Here is a 26,911-nt window from a genome sequence, read left to right on the forward strand (position 1 = left end):
ACTGGCTGTGTGACCTTGTATAATTTACTAAACTTCTCAGAGTATTCATTTCCTCATTTCTAATATTAGAGTTTTACCGGAGATGCATTCTACTTTCCTTTTTAACTCCATGATAGTTTCTCTTTGTGCATTTTTTATTTACTTCTTTAGTCTAGGTCCTTTCTTTGTTTTCAGAAGCATTTGTAATGTCTCACACCCTAGAATACATATTTGTGATCTGTTTGACCTTCCTTAATTCTAATATAATGTATATACTGATCAGGATAGGCTAGATTATATTACAGTAACAACTTCTCTAACCTCAGTGGATTAAATCCACAAAGTTTATTTCATGCTCATACTGTCAGTCTGCCCATAGTATGTGATCTGGGAACTTTACTCTGTGTTGTCCTCATTCCAGGACCAAGGCCTTCAAAGTACCCAACCTCTGAAGCTTTGCAAATTCTACAGTAGAGGTGAGAGAGAGAATAGCTATGTCATCATTGTCTGAAATCTTCCACCCAGAAGTAAACACATGTCACTTTTGTTCATATGACATTGACCAAAGCAAGTCACATGACCTCAACTGACTTCAAAAGGGCATGAAGTGCTATCTCACAATGTGGCCAGGATGTGGGAAGACACAGGAATATTTGATGAACAGCTCTTATGACTATCCATTATATTTTAAATCAAATGTTAACTTCTGGTAGAAGTGTCAATTAGTACTACATTTATGGAGGGCAATTTGCAAACATATCAAAAGCCCTAGAAATATGTCTACCACTTGATTTAGTAGTTTCAGTTTTAGGAAATTATTGAACAGATATATAGAGATGTACATTCAATAATTCATTCCTTGAATATATGTTTATTGAATATCTACTATGTAATGGGGAGCTGACATGGTCCATACCTTCATGGAGCTATTTGCAGGAAAGGGGAGAGATAGTACCAGAAATAATTTAAATGAAACAGTTTAAGTGCTGTGATTGGCAAGTATAGGCTGGTATGAAAGCATACAGGAAAATTTCTTCTGACGTGTTTTCCAGTTGACTGATTCTCTCTTCAGCTGTGTAAAATCTGCTCTTCAACCCACCTCCATTAAATTTTTTATATCAGTTTTTATAATTTTTTATTTCTTAAAAAGTTCTCCTTCAAATGTACTGAATTACTTTTTAAATTTTCTGTCATTGAAGATATTTTCAAGTTTGTCTTTTATGAAGAAATTGTTTTCTCAAATTATGACATCATTTTGAATGCCTACAAATCTTTTGGTAATAAAAATTAAAACTTACATGGTTATAATTTACTTTATTAAAATTTGCCAATCTTCAGGGGGAAAAAAACATGATCCAGATTGTGTATACAGATTGCAACATTTAAAAATTTGCTCATAGTGAGTATTGTAAGGTGATACAGAAATGATAATATTTGAGTTAGGGTGTTAAGATTATGACTGATTTTAAAGATTTTTTCTAAACTGTAATGTTATTACAGTAATATTATTTCATAGTTTTTAGAATGGAAGAAATTAGCCTGGCCAAATCAACTTAAAAACAAAGTAAAAGTAATGATATAAATGGAGAATAATTTATTAATATCAGTGGAGAGTTTTTAAAAGCTTTCACAGTTGTTTTGTCGTTAAAAAAATACCTCTGATTTGCAACCATAAATAAAGATTGTTAGGAGTATAATTTTTATCCTTTTTATCTTCATGATAGCAAGTTTGTTAAGTCTCTCCATGTGGAACTACAGTACAAAGAAAAACTATACAAACCTGCTTCCCCTTTCTTTTTTCTCTTCTCATTCTTTTTTCTTTCTTGTATTAGTTAGGTTTATCTCACATCAAGAGTGTGGAGCAGAGTTAAGAATGTACAGGTTTCTTTTAGAATTAAGATGGAAGAAGAAAATAAAGAGGAACATACTAACTTTTTCTTTGAGGGCATATTTTCTATTAGCAAGTAGTATGCCTCTCACAAAGAAAATCAGACTTGGAGAACTGAAGATATTTAGCATAAAAAAGGTTAAATACTTAATAATACTTTTTTACATTTTTCTTTTAGGAAGAAGAAAGGCGTATGGCATCTGTTGTAGCCAAAAAAGAGGAAGAGAAGAAGCGAGAAAGTCATAAGCAATCTTTGCTTAAGGTATTTTCTCTGACGTCTACATTCATATATGTGCACATGCACTCACACACACTGAAGCTAGCTAGCTAATCAGCTAGAAAAGTAGTTTCTAAACTGTAAATTTTTCATTCCTATCAATAGAGTGTTTTTAATAAACAAACACCCTTAAAACTTTTATAAGTTACTACCTATAAACAAACTTGTACTTCTGAAATACAATATAATGTACATTGTAAAACACATGCAAAAGCTAGAAATTGTAAAAGAGATTAAAAATAAATATAACAGAAGTTATAATTTTTTCCACACCAGTACATCACCGTGTGTATCCTCATGGCATGTGCATTTCATTTTGGAAACCGCTGTAGTAGACTGTCATCTTTAGTGATATATTTTAATGAGCTCTGCTACATGGGTTTTTTTTAAATGATGGCTTTTTGCATTTAAAAAATTTCTCCATTAGCTTCTCTGATATAGAGGTGGTAAAGATTTTGAGGAGTATAGGAATTAAAGGTTTTTTTAAACTGGTTTTAAATTATTTAACATATCAGATGTTACTTTCCTTAAAATGTTTTCTTTAAAAATATTTTATATTAACATAACAAAGTATAATAAATAAAGACAGCTTAAAGTTTATAGTTCTTATTATGATTCTACTATGTTCTGAAACTAAGGATATCACCCTGATTATCATTACTCATTCTTGTCTTGTGTAGGTGCTTTTCTTTTTAAAATTAAAATGGCATTCAGAATTTTTAAAAATGACTAATAGGGATACAAAGTTGTATCCTAGGGAACTTACTGGGGTGATGGAAATGTTATGAGTTAACAGATATATGCATTTGTCAAAACTGATCAAAGAGTATACTTGAACCTGTGTATTTTACTCTATGAAAACTACTCCAAAATTAACAAACAAAACAGAACAAAACAAACTTGGTCCCAAACCCTCTCAGCTCCAGGCTGCTACTTCAAAAGTAATTAGAACTGTTACTCAGTATGCTAAAATTTTCTCACCTGCTGTTATTGGTGATTTAACTCTCAGGCTTCCAGTGTAAGTAGAACCTGGTATAGGCAACAAATCGTACTTGACTCCATCTTTGAACTGAACATTCTTTGTTATATACCCAATTCAGCTGCTTGTAACCATCAGTGTTTTTGGAAATATGCCATTAAATTTTTAGCTAACATGTTTTTTAGATGTTTGGAAAATTTTTATGAAAACTTCAAAAAATACCTAATGCTTCTCTTGAAGTCACTAAATAGGACTCTTTAATTATGAGGGTTATTTAGTTTTAAAATTTTTTAGTAAGAGGAAAAGTATAGGAAATCAGGAATTCTAGCTGTAGCTCAGACTCAGGGTCATGATATCAAAGACCCTCAGCCTTTACTGGAGATTGTTTCATGTGACAACACATATTGATCATTAAGAAAATGGGATGTGTGGTTATAGAGGGGCAGGAAGAGTGTATGGACCTGTATCTTCAGCCTTATCGCTTTTCTATCTTTCTATTTTCTTTTCAAACTTGGAAATGAATGGAAGTGATAGTTATGGGATATACTGGTGTGGTATTGCTCGGACTATAAAGAATAGACTCAAGTGGCAGAAGCTGAAAGTTGGCGTCTTCTAAAATAATTGTCACTTTAACACAGACTTGGCAAATTGCCGTCTAGCTATAGTCATGATTGTACTAATATATGCCAAATGCATCCATGATCTTTGAGCATGAAATTTTTGGGGTGTACCCCCTTTTGCCTTACAGAATCTCTAGGCTTTCTTTTGCTCCACAGACACCTAGGGCCCTTGTTTGGCCCCCTGGCCAACCAGCAATCCCCACCTGACCCCAGACTGCACTCTTGTTTTAAAATATGTCTTCCCTTTTCTTGGCCTCGGTGAAAATATCCATTTTCTTAGTCAACCTGGTGTTGATCTGATTTTAATAACCCAATTAAAGAAAGCTTAACTTTGGGATTGGTATAGGAAAGTGTTTGCATTTTCAGAGTATCTTGTTATAAGTTTGTTAACATACTCAGTGGTGTAAACTTTTGTGCCATTTTTCTAAGCATCGCTATATCTACCTCATTAAGAATATTTATTTTTGCCGACTCCAAGTCAGCCAGAAAACCAAATGCATGGAGCCAGCATGATAGCCATCCTCCATTTACTCACTGCCCCTGCCTCTTTCAAAGTAGCCTTGGTACTGAGTAAAAATAGTGGTATTGCTTAGATTAAGAATTGGGTTGTCCCAGTCATCTGCAAATAACTGAAATAGAATTCTTTAAGGTAAGGTGCGTTTTTATCATAGATTTGGGGGAAAAATTTATAGTAGAATGGCAGATTCCTACTTGCTTTAGATAAGAAGGACATACATAAAATGTCAAAAAGGCTCAGAAGTATATACATATTAAGTATAACCCATTTAATTATATAAACAAATTTGAAATTCCAAGCAATAGAAAAAAGAACCCATGCTAAAAACATTTTTAAATGCAGAAATAGAACTTTAAAAATGTTTAGTTTTAATTAAGCTTTGTCACCACTTTTCATTCCTATCCAATGCCATTTCTACATCTAAAATTTTAGACAGGGAAAGAGGTGGAACTAAACATAAGTATTCTGCATGTGTGAATGCACTGAGGGAATGGGCAAAGAATCTTCCTAACAGCCTTCACTGGCTCCAAAGAGAGCAGGTGACAGTATCACACAGATGACTTTTCACTGGATGATTGTTTTCTAAGTAAAGAGAAAAGGGAAAGTGTCCATTTTCAGCACTCTGATTTAATCAATATGCCATTTAAAAATGTTAACTTTTGATAATGGATAATCTAGGATGCTACTAGTTATCTAGAAATATTTCAACCTAGTACAATTTCATTTAGTAGTCTATGTATGATTATTAACTTTCAGACATTGTAATTTATGCTGTGAAGCTTGGAACATTGATCAAACTCTCTCCTTCCTCCCTTTCCCCCCAAAGTATTCCACCATATTTGCCATAATTATTGAGTAGGAAAATTAAAATATCATTAGTTTTTTCTTGCTGTGTTTAAACACAAAGGCATAATTTTCTGTCTAATTAAAACTTCACATAACGCTTGAATATATAAATTTCTGTCAAATTAAACTTTCAAATAGTGAATTTTCTTATCTCCAATGGAAGTAATTATTGTTTGTATATAATTTGTTAAGGATGATAGAACATTGTTGAGATGGTTGATTGCATAGGTTAAATAAAGGCCACTTATACTGTGTTTTAGAATACATATTTGGTAGCTACTTTTAAGTAACATACTCCTTTTAAAGGTGTGATAAGTAGTACAAACAATATGCTTCTTGGACTCTTCTGCTACAAAAATTGCATTATGTAATTCTTGTCCCAATGAACTTTTTCATAGGAGAAGAAAAGGTTAACAATTAACAACGTAGCTCGAAAGTGGGACTTGCAACAACATCGCATTACCAATATTGCTACAAACCAAGATAGAAAAGATTCTGACTCTCAGGACCACTGTCAGAACGATGGAAGCACCATCTCTGCATTTCCAGAGGAAACAGGGTATGCAATGGTATTCTTTCCAGATACTACTATCTTTGGAGAACTGAATTTGGAGCAGAAACAGGAAAACATTTGACATATAATTATTTTAAGATAGTTTTCTTAAGAAAACCTACTGAAATTAGCAGTAGGTTTTAAAAGTTAAGATGGAAATATTGAAAATATAAGCTGACCCCTAATTTAAAAACCCTTCAGTAGTTTCTTATTTTTCATAGGAATAAATCTAGATTACTTAATATAGCCTGTGAGACCCTCTACCCACCTCACCTATTTTATCCCATACCATCAGCCACTTTATTCTTGTGCTGCAGCCTCAGTGATTTCCAGTTCAGTTACTTCCTACTTCAGAACCCTTTTCTTACAAACAGTTGTATTCTCCCCTGCCCTACTTCCCTCACCCTACCCTGGCTAACTACAACTCAGCCTGGAGGTCTTAAATTTAAACCTCACTTCCCCTGAAAAGCCTTCCCTAACAACTTCCCGGAGACTAGGCTAGATCAGATACCTTTTTTTCTCCCAGTACTCTGCACTTGCCCTTGTTAGCACTTATCATGACCATAATTAAATAACTAGTGGGTAATTAGTTGTTTCATAACTGTCTTCCCCACTAGAATGTAAGCTTCTCAAGGAAAAGAATCCTAATTGTCTTAACCTCTGTTGTTTCCCCAGTAGCTATCACAAACCCTTACTCCTTAACTAGTAGTATTAAGCAATTCGGCATAAAATCTAAATAGTTACTCCAGTTGTGTTCTATAATATCTGTCTATTCTAGTGGCTCACAGCCTCTTTCTTCTATGACACATTGGTCAGATAACACATATCCCTTGATTTATGAGCAAATCTGAGGACACTTTCTAGACTTCATATATTTCTCTTCCTCTCAAGAAGGCATACTAGAATCAAGTAAATAAGAGGAATATAAAGCATATATATCTTCATAGTTTATTTATAATTTAAAAACATATGTATATAATTTAAAAATAAAACCTAAAAATCAAAGATAGAATGCACTGCAATTTTGTTTCACTTGATGCACAGTTATCTAATGACCAAACCAAATTCTGAAATACATTTCAAACTAAATATAATATAGCTTTTATTTCAAGTTTTCAGCTAGTATTCTTTAAGCTTTCCATATATGAAGAATGTAATACAGTCATTTAAAAGGAATTAGAATAATATTTTAGAAGTTTACTGGAGTTAAAGAGTTTGACATGTATTTTAAAGACAAATATACTTTTACAATTTTAGTTATAAGATTAATTTATATTGATCAATGTACCTCCTTCAGCTCACTTGGGTATCCACATGTAGATCTTTTAGCTAGAAAAATAAGGAAACAAGAATTAAAATTCTAATTAAGTATAACAGATATATCACTTATATTGCCCTGGAGCTTTATTTAATATTATTGAAATGTCAAAATATAATTTTACTTGGCTAGAACTATACTTTATAAAATTAAAACTTTGTATCATTGGGCTTTAGATTTATGAAATACTACACAAGTCAGTTCTATTTCTGATTTATCTTTTCTTAAAAAATATTTTTTCTATCTACCTTAAGAAGGTTTCCTAGTACCTAGTTTATCCAAATGATCTTATAAATTTTATTCTAAAATTTTAATAAGGTTTTAAAATTACTCCTTTAATACGTCAAATTTATTTTTATATATGGTGTTAGGTAAGAGTCTAACTTGATTTTATTTCAATTGACTAGTTAATTTTCTAATAGCATTCCTCAATTAAATTATTGTCTTTTTTAATGAGAATGCCATTTTCATCTTATAGTAAATTCCCATAAATATTGGATATATTTCTGGACTTTCTATTCCATGTCACTAATCTACTTATATGTCTTGATGCCAATACCAGACTCTTTTGATTATTGTCATTTTATACTAAGTTTTAATATCTAGTAAGGGAAATATGCTTTCACTATTCTTTTCAAAGTTTCAGTTCTCACACACTTGTTCTTACATATGAACTTTAAAATCATTTAATCTAAATGGAAATGTTAGAATCTTATTCAAATGGCATTTAAGTTGTTTATTTCAGTAGGATTAACATTCTTAAGATAATAAATCATCACTTTAAAAATCATGGTATATCTCTCCATACTTTTCAAGTATACTAGGGAGCTAACTGGGGAAGTGTTGCGTTACTGAAGGAAAATCCTGAGGAACTAAAGGAGGTTATAGACCATGAAACTGTAGCAACTACAGTCTGAATTGTTGAGTGAGTATTCCAGGAGCACAGAGTAGCAAGGTGTATCAGTAGAGAAGCTAAATGTCTTATAAAGAATAAGGAGATAAAGGATCAAAGATAAAGAATTTAAAAATTCAAGTATAATGACAAAAGAAAGAAATGATGGACCATATGGTCTAGGCGATTTTTTTTTTAATTAATTGCTTTTTTATTATAGTAAGAACACATTATGAAATCTACCCTCTTAACACATTTTTAAGTGTACTATGCAGTATTAATAAAGATAGGCACCACATTTTATGGCACATCTCTAAAATGTAACAGAAACTTTATACCTATTAAAAACAACTCCCCATTTCTCCGTGCCTCCCCCAGCCCCTGACAACCACCATTGTATTCTTTTTTTTTTTTTAACATCTTTATTGGAGTATAATTGCTTTACAATGGTGTGTTAGTGGGCAAGATGAATCTATCCTTCTTTTTACTTTTCTTCCCACCTTTTTACATTGCAGTTTCTATCAGCTATACTTTTCTAATTTCCCTTGCTATATCTTCCTTGACCTATTGGTTGAGTGTAGTTTAATTTCCACATATTCGTGAATTTTCCAGATTTCCTTCTGTTACTGATTTCTAGTTTCATTTCATAGTGTGAGTTCAAACTTTCAAAATTTATTGAGACTCATTTTGTGGCTTCTGCCCTGAAGAATGTTCCATGTGCACTTAAGAAGAATGCATATTCTAATGTTGGGTAGAATCTTCTGTATACATCTGTTATATCTAGTTGTTTTATAGTCTTCTTCAAGTTCTCTATTTCTTTTTGATCTGTCTAGATAGTCCATCCATTATTGAAAGTAGGGTATTGAGGTCTCCAAATATTATTGTAGAACTATTTCTCCCTTCAGTTCTGTCAGTTTTTACTTCATATATTTTGGGTGTTAAGTGCATGTATGTTTATAATTGTTATGTGTTCTTGATGAATTGACCCTTTTATCAATATAAAATGTCCTTCTATGTCTCTTGCATGTCTCCTGTGACAATTTCTTATATAACATCTCTTTTGGTTACCATTTGCTTTGAATATCTTTTTCCTTCCTTTCAATTTCAATCTATGTGTGTCTTTTAATTTTGTAGAAAGCATATAGTTGAATCATTTTCTTAAAATCCATTCTGCTCATATCTGCCTTTTAGTTGAAGAATTTAATATATCAGGTCCTAATGAGAAAGGTCTTACTTCGGTCATTTTGCTTTTTTTTTCTACTTGTATATTTTCTTTATTCCTCAATTCCTCCATTCCTATCTTCTTTTGTGTTTGATTTTTTTAGTGTAACATTTTAATTCCCTTCTCATTCCTTTTACTGTATATTTTGTAGTTTTTTTTTTTAGTTGTTACCCTGAGGATTACAATTAACATCTTAATGTATAACATTTTAGTTTGCATTAATACCAACTTAGTTGCAATAATATACAAACACTTTGCTCTTATATAGCTCCACACCCCTCTATGTTGCTGTTATCACAAATTTCATCTTTATACATTGTGTGGACATTAACATAGATTTATAGTTATTATTTTATGCATTTGTCTATTAAATCATATAGGAAAAAAGAGGAGTTACCAACCAAAAATACAGTAATACCGGCTTCTATATTTATCTGTGTAATTACCTTTTCTAGTATTCTTTATTTCTTCATGTGACTTTGAGTTATTGTCTAGGGTCCTTTCATTTCAATCTAAAGGACTTTTAGCATTTCTTAAAGGGCAGGTGTACTAACAATGAACTCTCACAGTTTTTGTTTATCTAGAAATGTCTTAATTTCTCCCTGAGTTTTGAAGTACAGTTTTGCTGGATATAGAATTCTTGGTTAACAGGTTTTTTTTTTCTTTCAACACTTTAGGTGTGTCATCCCACTGCCTTCTGCCTTCCATGGTTTCTGATGAGAAGTTGGCTGTTACTCTTATTGAGAATTCCTTTTACAAGACTAGTCATTTCTCTCTTGTTGCTTTCAGGAATCTCTCTTTGTCTGTGTCTTTCCACAGTTGGAGGTGATTGTTTAGGGTCCTCTCAGGTCTTTTCTGAGCATAAATGTGAACATAAATGTTGCCCTCTAGATTCCCTGGAATACACAGGAGCTTCTCAAAGTCCCTCTTCCCCTAAGTATCTTCTTCCCCAGCCTCTTGTTTCTCAGTCTTTTTGGTCTGTCTATGTTTGCCCCATGTGGCAGCAGCTAAATATGTTTTTGCCTTTAAATACTTTTGAGGGCTTCCCTGGTGGTGCAGTGTTTAAGAATCCGCCTTCCAATGCAGGGGACAAGAGTTTGAGCCCTGGGCCGGGAAGATCCCACATGCCACGGAGCAACTAAGCCCGTGCGCCACAACTAAAGACCCAACGCAGCCAAAAATAAATAAATTTGTTTAAGAAAAAAAATACTTTTGAAAAATGCTGCCCGGGAAGCCACCTCAGCCATGAGGAAGCTCTGAGTCAAGAAAACAAAGGCAATCCCTTGAGCTGATCCTTTGGGGAGCTATTAGATGTGTCAAAACACATAACAACAATTTTTTGATAGTAAGGTATGTATGGCTTCCTCTGGTACCAGCAACCTACACAAGGAATGTGGACTGTCATCTTCAAGGCTGCCACTGAGCAGGGGAGTGGGGAATGGTAGCAGGGTAATTTAAAATGCCACAGAACTCTCTTAGTAAAATTCAGCACTTTTTTTCTTCATTAAGCATTCCTCTGGTTGTTGTAATTTCTTTTTAGACTCCAGAATTCTGAAAAAGTTGATTCTGACAGTTTGTGCTATCGTATTTGTTGCCTTCTGTAGGGATGGAGTTTCTCTCCTTTGATATGCTAGTTTTGCTGTATTCTATGAGCTGTTCTTTTACATTTCAAGATCAGTATCATTTTTATCTGTTCTGTAACCAAAACATTTGTCAATTGGTAGCATCTAAAGATTGAAAACTGGTAAACAGTGTTTAAATTTCTGTGATTATGTAACTATCATGTAACTATATTTTACTTGAGAGTTAAGTAGTATACTATGATTATATCTCATTTTCTGCTCCCTAAACCATTCAAGGAGACTAGTCCTAGCATCAGATTCAAATATTACACTTCAAAGTTTGTTCAAAACCATGCCACACTTCAGTTTGCTTCGTATTTGAGCCATGCCTTTCTTACATAGTTTCTTTTTATCTGGGGTTTCTGATGGCCTGTTTTGTTGTGTTGTTTTTGTTTGTTTGTTTAACAAAGAAATGTGTGCTGCCTTTACCACATTCCAATTTCTTTGAATTTCTTTTTTATCTTTTGAATAGAATCCACTCTTATTGAAGCTTTCTATGTCCCTGACCTAATTTAGTCTCATTATTTCCTTTTGGACCATTGTTTACAGTTTATTATTTTATATCATATTACTAGCAGCCTTTGCTTTTTACTTGGATTATGTGTATTTTTCATATCCTCAAGTACTTCTATCCTCTCAACCTCTAGGTGATAGAATTCCTCTGAATTTGATCCTGGGCCCTCTTTTCACTCTCTGCTTCCCCCCTAAGCAGTATCATATATTTCTTTGACTTTAAATGTCATTTATATTTTGAAGATACCAATATGTATTATCTCTTCTTTTATGGTTTACCCATTTGGATTGTGTTTAAGGGAAAAAATCTTTTACTACATTGAGATTATAAAAATATTCTCCCATTTTGTCTTCCTAAAGGTTTAAAATTTTGCCTATCATATTTTAGTCTTTATTACACTTGGAATTGATTTTTTAAGTTTGAGGCTGAGGTCAAATTTGTTTTTCCCCTTAGGAATAACCAGTTGCCCCAGTGTTATTTATTGAGTATTCTTTCCTTTTCCCACTGAACTGCGATGCCCCTCTGACTGTTTTATTGGCAGTGGGAGAAGTAGGTTGTAGGGTCCTTTTGCAGATCTTCATTTAATGCCCCTCCCGCACTTCTCATTCCCATCTTCCATCATATCTCTGTTCTTTCCTTTCCAAAGTTCTACTGGGCAGCTTGGCTGCCGTCTTTGTTCTTGTCTCCAGTTCATATTCAAAGCTATGGCTTCCTTTGTCCTTCTTCCTCACTCAAAATTCTTCACCTTCCAGCTTCCAGAAATTTGTTGAAACTTCTTGCTGAAGACTGTCTCCCACTTTCCTTTTTACTTGTTATTGTGGGTATACAACATTTCAATTACTTTAATGGGGACTTAGAGGGAGAGGTTTCAAACACATGTGCTCATTCTGTCTACTTTTTTATCTGAAAGCACAAAGTGAAACATTTTAAATATTAGAAGTTATATTACTACATTCTCTGTAAATATTTAAAAATATAATTAAATTTCATCTTTTGGGAATGATATAAGCCTGGCTGTCTCTGAAGGTAGAAAGCTAGTCAGAGGGCCACAAAGTCTCTTCCTTAGGGTTCCAATTTGTTTTTTAATGCTTCATAAGATTTTCCATTTTCAACTATCCCATTTATAGTCTTTAGTATTTCATAATGCCAAAATAGTGGCTAATTCTTGTGTTACAATGTCTGTGACCTTTGGCTTGTGGGTGTGTAACTAAACGCCTGGAAATAAGTATCCATGAAAAAAGTACAGGCACATAAAGAGAAGAAATTCTGTAAAACTTTGGTATATCCCATTAATGATTTCACTGTTCACTATACTTGGGACAGATCTATAGTAAAGTGACATACTACAGGTTTCTTTCCCTTGCCAGAAATGGGAAAGTACTTGGTGTAATATTTTCTTTGCTTACATTGGATGCATGCAGTGAAGCTGGTTTATTTTTGGTCATTTCCTGTCTATGAACACTGTGTTATTTTAGCCAACACTACTATAATAAAATATAATACATAAAATGAATTTCCACTCCTATGAATGTTGTAATAGAAATTCATAAAATACGTTATTATAGGAATCAGCACCACTTATTCACTGGGAAAAGAATCTTCTGAAATATTTTAAGTCTTTCTGTTCTGGCCTGTTATAGAATGCATAAAGATTTTTTTAAAAACCTGTAGTCCTCTGAAATATTGTCTTTTTTTTCCATTTAGGCATTTAAGAGTATATTCTCCATTTAGCCTGGCTTCAGGGACTCATTACTGTGTTGCATTAAGTTAATCACCCTGTCTTAGTGTCCTCTACTAATCAAGAAGGCATGGAATATTTTTCTGATTAATTCTTACATAAAGATTGAGTTGGATAAATGAACATTTGTACTTGGAATTAACCAGTAAAGATCTTGAAGAGAATTCCTATTTGATGGCAAACTGCCTACTGTTATATAAATAATACTTGAGTAGGGAAATATACATGGAAATGTATTGGGCTTCATGGAGAAACAAATTTTAAAGCATAGATCCTCCATAGAGGAATACCACATTTCTTAAAGCATAAATTTAAACTAGACAAGGGTAAAACCTAGACCAGGTGACTCCATCACCTAGTCTAAAACATTTGAATAACACTTGAATCCTCCCTCTCCTTCCTTCCCGACAATCACTAAGTCCTACTTTTATGATCTCTTAAATATCTGGTATATCTGTGTTCTCTTCTTTTATTAATAATTATCACTAAAATGTATTGAACTAAGCATGGAGTATGGTTTAGAATATGATTTCTAGTCTTAATAACAACTCTGAAAAAATATGTATTATGACAACCATTTTACATACAAGGAAACTGAAACCACAAAGAAATTAAATAACTTGCTCCAAAAGTCATCTATTTATCACTGGCAGATCTGGGATTTGAACTAAGCTCTATCTGATCTTCATGTCAATGCCTTTTCTACTGCATGATACCCTCTTTTTTGTTATGCCCTTATATGGTCTAGTTGACACTATTGCACTGGTCTTCCTACTAATCTCTCTCCATTCAGTCTCTCCCTGCTACATCCTCCACAAAGTTCACCAATTTATTATCTGTCTCAAGTAGGTCCTTGAGGGCAGGGAACATATCTTATTCATCTTTTTATCCCAAGCACCAGAACCTAGCTCCATGCATGGCACATTGGAGATGCTTAAAAACTTGCATTGAATATGGTTCTGTTACTTTTTTATTTAAAAATCTTTTTCTGCTCCTCAACCTTATGGGATAAAATCTGACTTTTCAGCTTCATCTTCAGCTACTACTCCCCCATATGTTTAAGTGTTTAATTTCTATGTTTCAGTGTTCCATACATATTGAAATTGTTCTTAACTGAATATGTTATATATAATTAGGCTTCTGTGCCTTTATTCATTCTATTTTTCTTATCTAAAGTGTGCTTCTTCCTTCTACTTCTGATGAAATTCTACTGTTCATCTTTCAAGGACCAGTTTAGATACTACCTCCTTTTGAAACCTAACTTCTCCCCACTAGAAGAATTCATTGTCCTTCCTCTGCATTTCCATAGCATATTGCTTAAATATTCATTATATGACAATAAACATAAATATTATATTAGGATTAATGTATACATTTATCTTGCTTTCCACCCTCCATCCAGATTGGGAGCTCTTTAAGGACAAATAAGTATTAATTTATCTTTATATCCCCAGTGCCTACCACAATATCTGACACATAATAGGTTCTCCAGATTAACCTATTTGTTTAATGAGGTTGAGGTCATTTCAGTTTAGAAATTATACCCATGTGTTTATTAATTTAACTGCAGAGTATGATTAGAGCAGTTCTATTTCTGGGAACATAGCCCAATAAAAGTGAAGAGAGTTTTGATATATTTAAAAATTTGCACATGATTTCTATACTGATTGTCCTTATCAATTCAGATGAGTTGGTTGCCTGGGACAAATTCTTAGGACAGTGCCCTGTGGGCTTTTAGCAAATGTTTGGTGAATAAGTGAATAAGGGAGCAAATGAAATAATATGTATGTATGTTTGACTAAAAAGATGTGGACATATCTATTAAGCACACAGGGAAAACTGGAAGGACGATCCCCAACATATAAACATGGGGAGCAAACGTCCTAAGTTATGTTTTATGGAAATCAGAGCACACTTTCGCCGAGGGACAGATTCCTCTGTTCCATATTGGCCAGCGTCTGAGGCTAACCTCAGGCCTCATTCAGAAAATAACTGAAATGGGTTTGGTCTTGTATGACCTATTTAATAGGTGCTTTGTTTCCTATCTACATCCCAGCAAACTTGCCATTTGTTGTTACTGAATGTCCATGTGAGGTCTATAAAAGTTAGAAATTACTTCTGCTTTGTTTTGTAACTACACAACTGTTTTGCTGAGGCTAGGTTTGTTTATTTCACTTATTTTCCTAACAGTTTGCTTGACAAACCTTTAAAGAAAATAAATAATCCTTTTCTAATAATAGACATTTTATTTTGTAGTTTATATTCTTAAACTTTTAATCATGTGGAAAAAAGGTAAACAAGACACTTCCAAATAGATGATATAAAACAACACAGCTTCTCAAAGGATTTATTCATGTTTTTGGCACATAGCTGTGATTCAGCTTCTTTTGTTGCATGTCATGACCATCAGGCATCACTACATCAACTAGCAAACCTTTTTCTTGCCTTGACTTTACTTCTTCATTATTGGTCTTTGCCTCACCTGCAGAAACCTTCTTACTAACCCTTAGCCCGTGACTATGTCACTGACTTGTCCCTTTGCTCGAACCACAGTTTATGATTGGAACACCCTTCTTAAGAGTCCATAGATACTCATAAGAAACTTCATAATTGTCTCATTTCATTAATTCTTTGAAGAAATATTTATTGAGCACAACATGTGCTAGGGAACTGTGCTAGGTGCTGGATCTACTATAGTGAATGTGACAAAGTTTGAGCCCTCAAGGATCACAATGTTTAGTAAGAGAGACAGACAAGGAAACAAGTAACTGCAGTGCAGTGTGGTTAAGTGCTGTAATAGTGGTATATATTCTTTTCATTAAGCCCTCTTTATTTCAGTGGCATTGAAATGTAACTCCTATCATTTATCCTATTCTAGGAATGATTATATGCTTTACATAGCTCAACACAAAGTTATCACACAAAGCACAGTATAAGGAATTCTTCATTCTCATCTTATTTTTGTTCTATATTATCAGCCATTACATTTATAGGATTATCATCTAAGATTATTCACACACCACTGCTCACTGAATGTTTGATTATTGTCAGATAATAATCATTGTCTTGAGCACTAGTCTGGCAGAAATCAGTCCTTTTATATTTTCTCAGTTGCATATTCACTTAGAGTTGATTGATGTCATTACCCAGCTTCTTATTGTGTCAACAAATGTGTTACATGTTAACTGGTACCTATGAAGTAAGTACAGTAAGTCTAGTAAAGCATGATAAACCAACAGGGTGATGGTTTGTCAGTCTTACTCCCAGCATCAGCATTATAAAACTTTTGAAGATCTTTAATAATGCAGTCATTTACATTGTGAAAGGCCCATTGTGAAAAGCTCATAGATTCCAGAGCCCCAAAGCTGAAAAAATATAGTCAAAATTGTAAACACATAATTATGCTTGAGTATGAGAAGTGATGTATTGGAAGAGTGTACAAAATTCCATAGGAGCACAAAGGAGAGCAAAGCACTAATATATTAGTAAGGGCAAATAAATAACTGTCTGAGAGCAGAATTCCAGAACGAAAACCCATAGAACAAAAACCAAGCATCGAGGGCTTCCCTGGTGGCGCAGTGGTTGAGAATCTGCCTGCCAATGCAGGGGACGCGGGTTCGAGCCCTGGTCTGGGAAGATCCCACGTGCTGCGGAGCAGCTGGGCCCGTGAGCCACAATTACTGAGCCTGCGCCTCTGGAGCCTGTGCTCCGCAACAAGAGAGGCCGCGACAGTGAGAGGCCCGCGCACCGCGATGAAGAGTGGCCCCCGCTCGCCGCAACTAGAGAAAGCCCTCGCACAGAAACGAAGACCCAACACAGCCAGAAATGAATAAATAAATACATAAATTTATTAAAAAGAAAAAAAAACAAGCATCGACTGAGTTTTGAGATTGGGTAAAACAAATAGTTATGTCTCTATTCACAAAGCAGAAAATTTGAATTGGATCAAGCTATTTCTTTTCTTCTTCAAAGAGCTATCATTTAGGTAACCTTTTATAAAACATGTGGCTCTAACTGAAAATAATAACAATGATCATATTCAGTAGATATGTGAAGTTATTTCGTATATGTATGTGTGTGTGTGTGTGTGTGTGTGTGTGTGTGTATATATATACACACACATAGAGTCAGTAGTGGATTTTTTTATCATTTCTTATTTCAAAATGGGGAGGAAATCTTCATTGATTGTACTGCTTATAACTGTAATATATATACACTTGCAAAATTTCAAACAACATTGAAATATTCAAAAATAGAAAGTCAAAGTTACCCTTTAATCCAGCTTCTGAAAGAGAAACTATTCTTAGCAGTTATTATATAAATTCCCAAGTGTTTTATAAACGTAGTTTTATATTACATGGTTCTTACTATAGAAATATTATTTTGTAAAATACAGGTTTTTTTCAGCCAGACAGTGGAATACTTTATAGATTAGGAAAACCTATTTGTTTTCACATGCAAAGATATCTATGATATATTAAATGGATTGTTTTAAAACCAAATAGACTATCAATTATCTTTCATTGATATAAATAATTTGGGTTTAAAAGTGGTATTTTTGTTGTTCACACGTGCCTCTTTTTGAATTGAAGTACATGACTAGAAGAACACAAAACTTGTAGATAGTCTATTGAAAATTAGTCTTTGGTGCTCTGGGTTTAATTACCGAAATGAAAAAAAGTGAATATAAAATTTCAAATACCTTTCCAACAGGTCTTTATAATTTGTTATTTACTTTGCATGATAAGACTTTCATTTAAAATTATATGTTGGGTTTTCCAGGTCTCTGGACTCAGGACTCACCAGTGCTTTACAAGGTCTATCTGTCACAGACACACACCTTGTCGAAGTGGAGGGAGACACACTTTCCTTGTATGGCTCAGGAGCGCTGGAATGTCTGGATCGGAATTGGAGTGTGCAAACAGCAGGAATGGTGACAACAGTGTCCTTCACTTTCATAGAATTTGATGAAATCGTCCAAGTGCTTCCCAAATTGAAGATTAAGTTTCCTAATTCTTTGGTAAACATTTCCTTTTAGTTGTATGTTTGAATTCTTCTCAGTCATGACTTGTATATTCAGGCCAAAGACCTGTTTTAACTTTTATTTCTGCAGTTTCTATCTGGCAAGGAGACTAAGTTCTTGTGTTGATTTTCTGAATCTGGGATTTAAATTAGTATTCATAAATGGACTTACAGTCTTCTGTAAATATTGGAAATTATCTCTCTAGAAAATGCTTCTTTATGGAGTATAACGGACTAATGTAATTTTATTCAAATTATATATTTCTACTTTGTAAAACTTTCAACAGGACCTCACCCAACTGTATATTATATATTCATTTATTGTACCTGGTATTAATGGGACATATATATTTACATATAATTTTTACAGTAGTCCCCTAACAACACTTAAAATAATTTTAATAGCTCATTAAAATTACTTTGAGAAATTAGCCCTTTCCAATTATGGTATTATTGTATTATTTATTAGTATGAATTTGCAGAAACTGTGATTTCCATGAATTATCTCCTGAGTTTTTATTATCATTGTGTTTTTCTCTGTCAGCCAAGTGATTTCCCTCACCTACCCTTTATTAAGTGTTTTTTATTTTTCTTTTGTTATATCATCCTCCCTAAAAAAGATAGAAGTGGAGACAGTATGTTTAGAAAAGACCATCCAAATTCACAGACAGAACACTACATTAGCATTTCGGTTTTAGTGATTTTATTTTCTAGTAGCCAGTTTAAGTAGCCTACATAGTAATTAGCAAGATAAAAGTAATAATGGTTAACTAGTTTTTCTCAGAAGCGCTGTGTGAGCCCTGTATTTATAAAATTCTGAAAATTTTACTTCTGATCTTTCCTTTGTAGATTTCATCTCATTGTAAAGCATATAAAATCATTGTAATGCCTGGAAGAGTCTGAATTATTGTATATTTATATAATTTTTAAGACTCTTAGGTTGTTAATGAATAGGGGGATGTCCTTTGCAGAAGGGAAATCACTTTGAATCCAATATTGGATGGATTAATATATTCCATCAATAATTTTGCATTAGGTGGATTAAAGTTTATGTAAGTTTAATACATTCAGTTGGTTTAATGTAATTGAAAACATATTGGCTAAGCGTAAAGTTTACATTTATTTGGGGAATGATCAGTGAAGCTTTAATGTTAATGTTTTAAGATGGTTAAACTCAATATTCACCTCTTTTTTTGTTTTATTGTTGTAGCACCTTAAATTCAAGGAAACAAATCTTGTAATGCTGCAGCAATTTAATGCACTAGCACAACTCCGTCGAGTTGACCAGCTGACAATTGATCCTCAAGGAAATCCAGTTGTCAGTTTTACGCTCTGGAAATATTATGTTCTGTTTAGACTGAGCCATTTTAATATGCAGAAAATAAATGGAACAGAGGTAAGCTAAACACGAAGTCAACTGTAGAATTAAAATATTCCTTTTTAGGGGAAGTAGTCATAAAAATGGCCAGGAATTTATGTATAAAATCATGATAGAACTTTTGAGAAATAATGTTTTAAAAAAAAAAAATCTTGACATTTAAAATGTTGAAAAGCTAAAACTATTTATCTAAAAACTTCTAAGGTATTAGACAAATTTTGAAAATAAAATAGTAACCAGATCATGGTGAATAGTAAATACTTTTGTGATAGTTTAGGTATTCAGAGAAGTAAAGTGTTTGTAGGATAATAGTTTAAAATTTAGAAAAACCACTTCTGTAAGTAATGTGATCTTTGTATTTTTCAGAGTGCTTTACAGACTGTCTGACATGCAAAATGGTATGGGGAAGTGATACTAAATGTCAATTAATAAGGATTGTGGTAGAGGAAGGGAAGAATAACATGGAAAAAAGAATGTACATAGGGAAAGAAGAGTGATTTTAAAAAGAAGAGATGAGAAGGAGAAATAAGCAAGGAGGAAAGATAAAAGAAGATAAAGTAAAGATGAGTGAAAAAGGAAGTAAAACAACCATAAGTCCATAAACGTCCGGACTGCTTTGTTAATAGTTTGTAGCAGATGCTTTTGGCATATCTGCATTGTATAACTTGGACCTGGAGCCTGAATAACTGGAAAATTATTAGTAAAGAGTTATTTTTCAGATTGATTCTGCTAAGGTTGTCACAGGGTTAATCCCCCAGCTATCCAAAGATCATGTTCTCTTTAAATATTACTTTGGAAGAAAAGAGAGAAACTATGCTTCTTCCTCTACTGTGGAATTCCAGAACTGAATTTAAATAATCCTCTAAAGGAAAAAATCTTTAATATGCTGTTAGTATTATTGTGCTTATCTCTTAAAATTCAGACCTCCTTATTGTAAGATGAACTATAATCAACTTTGCTAGCATGGTGGTAATAGCAACTGTATTTCCCTGCAGCTGATACACTGTAAGTAACTCTAGCCTAAAACTCCAAAACTACAGCATACCATTAGGAGACTGGAGGTCTCTGGGTCATTGTACAAAAGCCATATGAAATTTGCATCAACCATGGTAGGCCCATGACCACAGTATCAGCCATCTGTTGAAGATGTAGGGCAAACCTGGAACCTTCAGATGGCTATTAATTTCTCCAGCTAGTTCTCAAGAGATTTGTTTCAGCTTTATGTACCCTCTTGGTACTTCCCCAGAGAGGCTGTGAGTCACCGGTCAGATCTAATAATTAGTTCCAAAAGTTTCCAAAGCTAGCCTACACTGGAAATAGAATAGTTATTTTTGCTATGGGTGAGTAATTCTTCCTCATTAGTGGCCAAATCGTTATCTCAATTAACCCTAAATAGTGTATTTACCCAAATGTGGATCACTACTGGAGATGTAATAATTATTATAAAACCTTGAGATAGGAAGTAATAGTATAATATAATTGTATAAAGTAGAGAAGAAAGAGAAAGAACCAATGTAATTTATTCTGATTGAAAGTTCCGAAAATGTCAATGCCAGGGATATTTGACCCTTTAATAAAAGACCTTAAATAAAACTGCTTATCTCATCCTTGACAATATATAATAATGTTATACTATATTTCTACTTCTCTTTGTATAAGAGAGAATGATATTGCTTGAGGAGACTTAAATTGAGTTATGAGCATCGAGAGGAAAAGATGGAGTAGTGCCCTGCACTGGCCACTAGGTGACTATATTAGACCAAACAACTTAGCTGTCAGCTGAAGGACGGATACCAGGGAGCAGCAGCCTCATTAACTATGAAAGTCTAGGGAAGGGAAGGGAAAGAGTCAGTCTGCACTGATTCATGTGTATAAGATGCTTGTGAATTAGGCATTTATTTTCCAGAAATTCCTGTGTAGTGTATTACAGCTAGTGTAAAGAATAACGTTTTTAAAAATGCAAAATTTAACTATACCAGGGTTTCTCAACCTCAAATGCTCTGTTGGGATTTTGGATCAGATAATTCTTTATAGTGGGAACTGTCCTGTGCATTGTAGGACATTTAAAGGCATCCCTGGCTTCGACCCACTAGATGCTAGTAGGACCCCTCCACCAGTTGCGATAAACCAAAATCATCTCCAAACATTGCCAAATGCTCCCTAGGGGCCAAAATGGCCCCTGATTGGGAACCACTGCATTATATTGACAATCTAATAGTATTTAAAATGCAAGCAACCTAATTTTATATTAAAAAATATGCCTACATATTAATACAAGTCCTGCTTTTAGTAGTTTCTTGGTTAACATAGGAATGAGCCCTCATGGGGAATATATCTGTGACAGATTATTCCTTGTGGGGAGAAAGGCGGACATAATATCAGAACGAATAGGAGTGCCTTTCCTAATCCAATGTTCATTCCCTCAGAAAGGGACAAAATTATCCTTTTAGGAACAAGGTATGAACAACACCTTGTCTTACCTTTGACACTTTTTTTTTTTTTTTTTTGGGGGATTATTTTAATCCTGTAAATTAAATTGGGAAGAAGGTAAATCTTTATTATATTGCCTTTTAGCCAGAAACTTGATAGATAGATAGATAAATCCATTTATCTTCAAATCTCTTTTTTTTTTTTTTTTTTTTTTTTTTAGAGGGTTCTGTGAGCTGAGAAGCTGTTGTGGGGCTTTTCAGATTTTTTTTTTTTTTTTTTTTTTTTTTTCACACACACACACACTGTATTTTATTTTTACAAGAGATAAATAGACTGACACCAAGCATTGTACATGGATGACCACAACAAAAGCAACAATGATTGCAATTACCAAACATGAAACACACTCATACTATGTCATAATATTGACATTCAGTCCAGTAATCCTCCACTGTAACAGCTCCTTTACTTTGCAGTGAAAACTGATTTGTATCTTCTTTGCCTCTGAGTCCTTGTGGGATTTTTTTTTTTTTTAATTCAGACAGAAAGTCACAAAAATTATACTCATCCTCATCAGTTCACTCAGTCCCATGTAATTAATTTTTTTTTTCATCTTGATCTTTTGTTAGCACTTTTATGAGTTCATCAGTTTTTCATTAGAGTTCTGAAAATGCTTATTCATTCAGTTCAGCAGTACAGTCAGTTACCAGAAACCTGTACTTGTCAGAGTCTTTTCCATGAATTTTTTGAAGATGAAACCCTTTTATAGGAACATATTTGCAAAATCATCAGAGTACACCCAGAACTGTCTGTAAATGACAAAAGACTTAAAAATGACCACGGTTAAAGATTTGATGAAAGTTCATAATAATGCAGTTGACAAGAAAATTAGTTATTTCTGAGATATACATTTTAAAGTAATAACTAGGATTATTACATATAACATTATACCAGAACATATAAGATTTTTAGAAATTTCATGTAATGTCTGAAACATTTATATTAACATATTTCCATACATATTTCCATACAAATACAAATATAAGATTTTTAGAAATTTCATGTAATGTCTGAAACATTTATATTAACATATTTGACACATTATTAAAGTCAATCTATTCCATTGACACTTGAGATTTTTCCCCCTAAATCATTCTACTCAAAGAAGCTATAGGATTTTTGAAAAAATTTCATTAAGAATTTATGGTGTCTCAAATATAATCCTTAGGAACCATGGCTTCTAAGTCAGAGCTAACTCCTCACTTCCCAGCCATCATCCATCACCATGGGCCACATTTGTATCAATACATCTTCATTCTAATCAAGCGCAAGGAAGAAAGAGAAATATCAATGAGAACTCACTCTCCTCTTACAGCCCAGGAGCATGTATTTTTCTGGACTAAAAGAAAATATTTAATCTGGAAATTTCTTTGGAATTATGTTAGTTGTATCAAGCTAAGAGGCAATGTCATTTTTGACCCCTCTCCTTGATATCTCTTCAGGTGACGCAAAATGATATGATAATGGCTGAAAGGCTCTTTGGAATCCTAGCACATGTAGCATCTTCTGAATTACCCCAGTACCATCTGATTTCAATTCTGGGTGATGCCAGGTAACCTTTGATTTCTATAGTTTTTATAGAAGTACTGTTGCACTAGAAAAAGAAATATATTCCACACACCTCTTAATTGTGCTATTTATTCATCCCACAAACATCCTAAATTTGTTTTGTGTCTGGCTCTCTCCAAAGTGTTGGAGGTATAAAGATGAATAAGACAAAGTTCTTGCTCTTGGGTGGCTTATAAGCTAATAAATTAACTTACTAGCTTATAAGCTAATAAATTAAAGACATTTCAGATGCTATAAGAGAGGGCTGTAGGAGCATAGGAGACACTACATTTTGGAAAAACATTGGTGAAGGCTTCACAAAGGAGGTAACATTTTTCTAGTTCTTCAGGAATGAATAGGAGTTTTTTCAGGTACAGGGTATGAGGGAAAGAGATCTGCAAAGGCACAAGGAATTGTAAATAGTTCAATATAATTGGAGCATAGGATGATTGCAAATTGTGATAGGAGATGAAGGTAGAAAGATTGATTGTGATCTGATTTTGAAGAGCCGAGAAATCCATGAAAAACAAAACTGAATACTGTGCTTTGTAATTAAGCACAACAATCTGTGATTAGATTCATGTTCTAGAAAGGCTGATATTTAAGAGGACAGAGATGGAAGGAATGGAGACCAATCAAGAGGCTAGTCTGTAGTCCAGGAGAGAGATTATAAGGGTCTGAACTAAGACAGTGAGAATGGAGAAGAGGATAATTTGAAAAATACTTAGAAGGCGTGTACCTGACAGAAAACACTGACTGACAGGATGTAGCATAGATAGAAGGAGAAAAGTCAAAGATGGTGTGTTAGTCATGATTCAGTTATAGATAATTCACTCTGGCTAGAGTAAGGAGAAAATAATTGATATATAAGAAATTAGTTATCTACAGAATCATTGGAAGGAATAGGGAAGCAGTCTCTAGACTGGGCCTGGAAAGGATCTCAGAATGATACCACGGAACCAGTCCACCAAGGAAACTGCTACCTTTGCTATAGTCTGGGAGCTGGGTGATCAGGAGGCTTGTCCTGACCTCGACCTCCAGGATCATACCACTTTTTACTTTGAGGATCAGGAAGTTCCCCATTCCCCTCCCCAAAACTTGGCTCCAGAGCCATGCTACCTTACTATAATCTATACCAACAAAATGGGTATCTTGTGTGCTTACTTCCCCACTTAGTTCAGTTCTGATTGCATTGGTGAGAGCAGAAAAGTGGCAGTTTTCTCTAAGAAATTATAACCAAAGCCAATCTTCAGGTAAATTTGCAGCCTGAGTTTATAATACATGCATAGTTTAAAATAATTTCAAAATTTAAACATTACTATCTCTAGATACCTGGTAAAAACAAATGCACCTTCTATCTGGAGGAAGTTACTCTCATCCTATCTCAGATAATCCCCATGGATAATTTTTAAGGACAATGACCAACACACAATGAAAAGAATTTTTTTAAATAGCCAAGCACACAAGGAAATAAGGCACCATGTATAAGAACTAGCAGGAAAAAAATAGACCACAGAAACAGACCCACAAATACTTTAGATTTGGCGTTATCACCTATAGATTATAAAATGACTATGCCTAATATATAAATATTTCATGGTATAATAAACAAGGTTGAAAATATCTGGAGAAAACAGGAAATTTTTAAAAAGTGATCCATCAGATTTGAAGGGAAACTAAAGGAACTTCTATAAATGAAAAATATAATAAGCATAATTATTAAAGCTTAATTAAGAGGTTTAACAGCCAATTAGACACACCTGAAAAGAGAATCAGTAAACTGGGAAATAAACTAGAGAAGGTTTTGCAAAATGCAGAACAAAGAAAAAAGAACACTATATGGAAAAATGGTTAAGAAATTTGAAGATGGAGTGACTTAGAAGATTTAACGTTATGTTTGACTGGAGTTTCAAAAAGATACAATAGAGAGCATAGGATAGAGATAACAGCAAATAATTTTTTCAGAATTGATGAAATACACTAATCTACGCATTAAATAAACTCATCCATTCCAAATTTGTTAAATTAAAAGAAATCTACACCTAGTCACATCACAGAACACTGACTATAAAGTAAAAATTTTTCAACAACCAGGAAAAGAGAGGTTATCTTCAAAGGAGTGCACATCAACAGTTGACTTCATAACAGCAACAGTGGAAGCCAGAAGACAGGGTAATGAATGTGTTCAATGTACTGAAGTAAATTAATTGCCAAGCTAGAATTCCATACAGGCAAAAAAGTCTTTTAAGAATGAAGGTGAAAGGGACTCCCCTGGTGGCACAGTGGTTAAGAATCCGTCTGCCAATGCAGGAGACACGGGTTCGAGCCCTGGTCTGGGAAGATCCCACATGCTGCGGAGCAACTAAGCCCATGCGCCACAACTACTGAGTCTGCTCTCTAGAGCCCACGAGCCACAACTACTGAGCCCTCGTGCCACAACTACTGAAGCCTGCGCTCCTAGCGACCATGCTCTGCAACAAAAGAAGCGCACCGCAACGAAGAGTAACCCCTGCTCACGGCAAGTAGAGAAAGCCCACGCACAGCAACGAAGACCCAACACAGCCAAAAAAAAATGTTTTAATAAATAAATTAAAATAAAAACCTTATAAAAAACGAATGCAGGTGAAATAAAGACATTTTAAAACAAAATAATAAAAACAAAACTTAAGAGATTTCCCATCAGTATTCCTGCAGTAAATGATAAAACCTATAATTAAGGCAGAAAGAAACTGATCCCAGATAGAAATTCTGAGGTGCAGGAAGAGCTAAAGAGCAAGGAAAGTATTAAATTTGTGGGATAAAACTAAATGAACATTGACTATATAAAGCAACAATAATAGTATTGTGAGATTTTAAAATGTAGAATTAAAATACACTACAACAGTAGTATATATATTGGGAGGGGTAGATGGAATTATAGTTTTCTAGGTCCTTGTATTATCTAGGATGAAGATATAGTAATTAAGCTTAAATGTTAGTAAGTTAAGAGTGCATGTTGTAATTTCTTTGGTAACCAAAGAATAAAAGAGTATATAACTTCCAAACTAGTAAGGTCAGGGCAGGGGTGAGAAGTGGGGAGAAGAAAAAAAGGAAAAGAAACATAGAATATTTGGTCAAATAGAAAGAAAATAAAATGTTAGATTTAACCTAAATACTAGTATATCAGCAATTACACTTGTACCAAGACTCAGTGACTTAAAACAAGAAACATTTTCCCACTGAGTCTGTAGGTCAGCTGGGTGCTTCTTCTGCCCTCAGCTCGGGACCTCATGCATCTGCAGTCACCTGAGGGTTGGATAGGCAGCTCTGCAGATCTTCCCTAAGCTCTTTCACTTTTGGGGGGTCTGAGAGGTTGTAAGCTGGTCTACAAAGACCTTACTTAGGACAACTTGTCTCTGCTCCACATGGTCTTTCATATACCAGAAATCTTCCTGGGCTTGTTTTCATGGCAAAGGCAGGGTTTGAAGAGAGCGCAGAAACATGCAAGACCCCTTTAGGCCTAGGCTAA

At 33.9% G+C, this 26,911-nt stretch overlaps 1 protein-coding gene across 3 annotated transcripts in view; it reads left to right on the forward strand.

The window, feature by feature from the left end:
* LRRC49 (leucine rich repeat containing 49) overlaps positions 1–26,911 on the forward strand; it is a 128,623-nt gene that overhangs the window by 91,306 nt on the left and 10,406 nt on the right. For all 3 annotated transcript variants that reach the window (XM_068536917.1, XM_068536926.1, XM_068536935.1), the window contains 5 exons: positions 2,046–2,129; positions 5,505–5,665; positions 17,748–17,985; positions 19,198–19,383; positions 23,298–23,407. In XM_068536917.1, the coding sequence (XP_068393018.1) occupies positions 2,046–2,129; positions 5,505–5,665; positions 17,748–17,985; positions 19,198–19,383; positions 23,298–23,407 (779 nt within the window). The remainder of the gene's footprint in view (positions 1–2,045; positions 2,130–5,504; positions 5,666–17,747; positions 17,986–19,197; positions 19,384–23,297; positions 23,408–26,911) is intronic.

This window comes from Eschrichtius robustus, chromosome 1 (assembly GCF_028021215.1).
Source record: "Eschrichtius robustus isolate mEscRob2 chromosome 1, mEscRob2.pri, whole genome shotgun sequence".
NCBI classification, from domain to species: Eukaryota; Metazoa; Chordata; class Mammalia; order Artiodactyla; family Eschrichtiidae; genus Eschrichtius; species Eschrichtius robustus.